Consider the following 3,861-nt stretch of genomic DNA (forward strand, 5'->3'; position numbering starts at 1 on the left):
TAATTGTTTAATAACTAATTGTTTTTAATAACTAATTGTAAGTATCGTTCAATAACCATTTACATCTGCTAATTAATGTCTGTTAAATAATATCGGGTTTGAATATATTAGCCTGTTTGTGTATTATATATATTTATATAAGAATGGAATAATCAATACCATGTGTGATAATAATTTTCCATATGATATTCATAAAAAAATATGTCTTTGAATTGCGCTCATCGTAACAAACTACAATTAATTCATGTTGAGGTCAATATATAACTATCTTACAATCGCATACAAATTATATTAAAAATTGAATTGTTAAGAATTAAAAGAAATCGATAAAAACGTACTTATTGGCAAATAAATACGCTTATGATTTCTTTTAATTTTGATCAATTTCATGATTCACTATTAATTTATCTTTTAAGTTGATTTAATCCTTTTATTATTTCAATTGGAGTATATAAATTAGATTAATTTTATAGAGAAAAGTAATATAGAAAAGTAAATTTTCGAAAAAAATATTAAAAAATTTTTTTTAGTTGACTTTAATTGACTTGAAAGAAATTACTATAAAAAATTGATATCTGTCTCAGTGTAGTGATATTAACCTTCTAATGGTAAAGTCAGGATGGATGTGTCATTATTTAAACTATTTAAAGCTTCGTTAGTTACAGCCTTTTTATATTTTACTGCAATTATTTAAGATCCAGTAACTTTATTGTATTTTTTTCATCTCTAAATAAACAGAAGAATATATTACTATTTACTTTTCTTATCCATTTCATAAATTGATTAGATAAAAAAGATTGGATTCAAATTCAACTATCTTTCTATACGTTTTGAAAATCCACTTTACAAACTTTAGAGAAAAGGTTAAGTACTATCATATTCATAATATTTTATTATATTTATAAAAGATGCTATAAATTATAATTTTGAATTATTATAAATAACTGATGTATATATAAATACATATAAATAACTCCAATTGAAATTTTATAGATGATCAATCGCATTTAACATTTAGCATGTGGAAAATTTCGTCTCGTGAAAAAATAAATACATTCTGTCTCTAAGCCGTTCGTCACTTTACCTTCCGATACACTCGACCCCGTAGTTGTCATGAATGACTAAAGTCTCGTACTCCAGATAGGGCATTTCTTGACCATTCAACGGTATATAACACACTTGATGATTCGGTTGTATCTTGCCAATGTGGTAAATTCCTTCGTGCAATACTCTGCCTACGAATAAAGCGTAACCATCCTCGGTTTCACCAGCAGGTAGAGCATGTAGAGGCACACTACCCTCCCAAGATTTTACCCAATTCACGTCCTTGCCACACAACACCTGGAACTCTCGTTTCTCATGGCCATTTCCGCCCCATGCGATTGTGCAGACGTTGTCACGAATTCCACCTGGGGTCACCGTGCCTTGATGATGTGCTCTACCGATGTACAAACCATCCTCAGAAGCCATCACTGCGTTGCGAGGTAGTCCAAATGCTTCACTGAAATCCACCCAGAAGTGGCACGTGTCCATCAGTTGCTGTCTGATAGCAGGGGATGTAAACTGGCATTCTGGTAGAATGAGTTAAAACATTATTGCATTTCTCACATTTTTTTTCATATATTTTTATATGGATTAATCCATATAGGACATCAATGCACATTACAATTTTATTATATTACAGTTTCAGGAATTTTTCAATCTTAAAAGATAAACAAATTCTACAGTGATTTTATCATGAATTCTATTGATGTACCTTCAATTATCCATTCTCCGGTTGCACCCCAAGCAGTACTAACTCCTATATAATTTATGACAAATGGGCTTCTGTCTTTATAAGACATGAACGGCATGTCAAAATCATCCTCACGGCTAACACTTAATAGTCCATCACAAGACCATCTATAGAATAGAAGCAAGAAATATATACAGTGTATCTAAATTCATCTTAAAATAAAATGTATAATTTCCTTACTGTATGAAAATATCACATATCTCATCAGGATTCAGAATGTCTCTAGTGTCTGCTTCTGCCACATCTGGTTCTATATTATTTCTTTTTATCGCTGACATAGTATTTCCCCATCCTCCAATAATAATCTAAGATAATGCCAAATTAATATTATGTAATAGAAAAATATTTTTATTCTTTAAACAATTATTTTATGTAAAGTGATATGTAAAGCACATAAATCTTACAAATTATTGCAAGGTAGCATTACCTCATATACATTGGAGTCACCACCAAGATGTGTCCGTAAGGCAATCCTTGCATCGTGGCTAGCTTTAATGCCTAAACTAACGCTGTTTTTTGTGATGGGTATGTAACGATAGTCGAGACTGTCCGCAGTTGTAATTCTGACTAGGAAAGAATTGTCAATCAGTATGATTGGTCAAGGAACTATTATTCTTCTGTTATGAAGTCTTAAATAATTATGAAACATAATTTATAATGGAACTCACTTGGACTCATTTTTTGAAAAGCTAAATTTCTTCAAATGTACACAAGAACCAATATCAAAATGATTCATGCTAGTCATACGTTGCAGTTTATATTCCCATGGTGCTGTGTTGTCCACCTCTCTGATGAACCGTTATCTCTCATTATCTCAATTGGTTTCACTTAAAATAAATAATTATGTTAAAATTCCATGTACAAACATATTGTTTGCTATCAATGATTACTGTGTCATAAATGTAGTGTAACTTTTTATGATTGCTCTCTCATCTATTCCCTTCGAAAGACTTAAAGTTCCGTAAAAATAATCGTCTTATGAAAGTATAGGAAACTAGTATAAATTGTGTAATATAAAAGACGCAATAGCATATTCATGCGGTCGTGAACTTCTACATTTTAGGAATGTGTGTGTGTGTGTGTGTGTGTGTGTGTGTGTGTCAAGTCGACGCGACGTGTCATAACACTGTGTCCGAAATTATGCAGATGATGCAACCGAGCACGTGCATGTCGAGATGTCAGTTGGCTCAGTCACTCGCTGCCTCGAATGCAAAATCTGGCAAAATCTATACATCTGCGACTTACTGATAGGCATGACAGCTCTGGCTATAATAAATATCATCATCGGGAATACTTGCGATGTGATATGAAGCAGAATAAACGAGAAAGCGATTATATTCAATCGAAAAGATCATGTGATGATCGCGTCGCAAATCGCGAGTTCTGTGATTTTGCACTCATAATACTCACATTTTTTATACGGATGGACATCCCACTACCTAATTACTGTTGCCGTTGCATTTTGGGTTGTGGGAATGTTACTGGAAGTTGAAATCGTTGGAATGCCAATAACGTCGCGATTTTGTCGACGTATCGATACTTTCATCTCGATGTTCCCAGCGATTAGCATCAGTAGTTTTCGCTCTTTGCTGCAAAATATTGATTACTCTTGTCACATATATCATCGCAAAGGCTCGGTGATACATTAATTATTAATTATTATGATATTAAAGATATCAGTTTATGTGATATTAGATTATCGATGGTATTGATGCAATATTCTGCTTAAAATAAAATGTCTTCGGGTTTGCGATATATCGCGCGCCAAGTTAAATTCAGAATGACAGACTTCTATAGTTTGTTTTCAGGATGTTGCATGACATACATAATTGGCTTGAAGATACGATCGCATCAGCTACTTTTTCTCGAAGGTCAAGATTTTACTTGCATTGGTTTTAAAGAGAGTTTCATGCTCGGAATTAATTGCGTTCGACTTTCCATTCAGATTTTACTTTCTGTACACTATGACGTGCACGGATACTTACACGGTGATTACTAACTCGATGTTATTATAAATTATTCAATTTTTAATTATGGAAAACCCAATTTCAATATATATATATATA

At 32.4% G+C, this 3,861-nt stretch overlaps 2 protein-coding genes across 4 annotated transcripts in view; one reads left to right on the forward strand and one right to left on the reverse strand.

Moving 5' to 3' along the window:
- LOC108684870 (uncharacterized protein DDB_G0271670-like) overlaps positions 1 to 3,861 on the forward strand; it is a 16,258-nt gene that overhangs the window by 6,201 nt on the left and 6,196 nt on the right. The window lies entirely within an intron of this gene.
- Positions 1,037 to 3,262, reverse strand: LOC108684886 (C3 and PZP-like alpha-2-macroglobulin domain-containing protein 8). 3 transcript variants are annotated; one of them, XM_018189415.1, is made up of 6 exons: positions 3,206 to 3,262; positions 2,464 to 2,622; positions 2,223 to 2,362; positions 1,976 to 2,100; positions 1,757 to 1,902; positions 1,037 to 1,571 (listed from the first exon to the last, which is right to left on the reverse strand). In XM_018189415.1, exons 2-6 carry the CDS (start codon positions 2,471 to 2,473, stop codon positions 1,081 to 1,083), a joined length of 912 nt encoding a protein of 303 aa, XP_018044904.1. In that variant the 5' UTR covers positions 2,474 to 2,622; positions 3,206 to 3,262; the 3' UTR covers positions 1,037 to 1,080. The 3 variants fall into 3 exon arrangements, with proteins under 3 accessions (XP_018044904.1, XP_018044905.1, XP_018044906.1); XM_018189416.1 differs by lacking the exon at positions 3,206 to 3,262 and adding an exon at positions 3,041 to 3,076; XM_018189417.1 differs by lacking the exon at positions 3,206 to 3,262 and adding an exon at positions 2,708 to 2,741.

This window comes from Atta colombica, unplaced genomic scaffold (genome assembly GCF_001594045.1).
Source record: "Atta colombica isolate Treedump-2 unplaced genomic scaffold, Acol1.0 scaffold141, whole genome shotgun sequence".
NCBI lineage: Eukaryota > Metazoa > Arthropoda > Insecta > Hymenoptera > Formicidae > Atta > Atta colombica.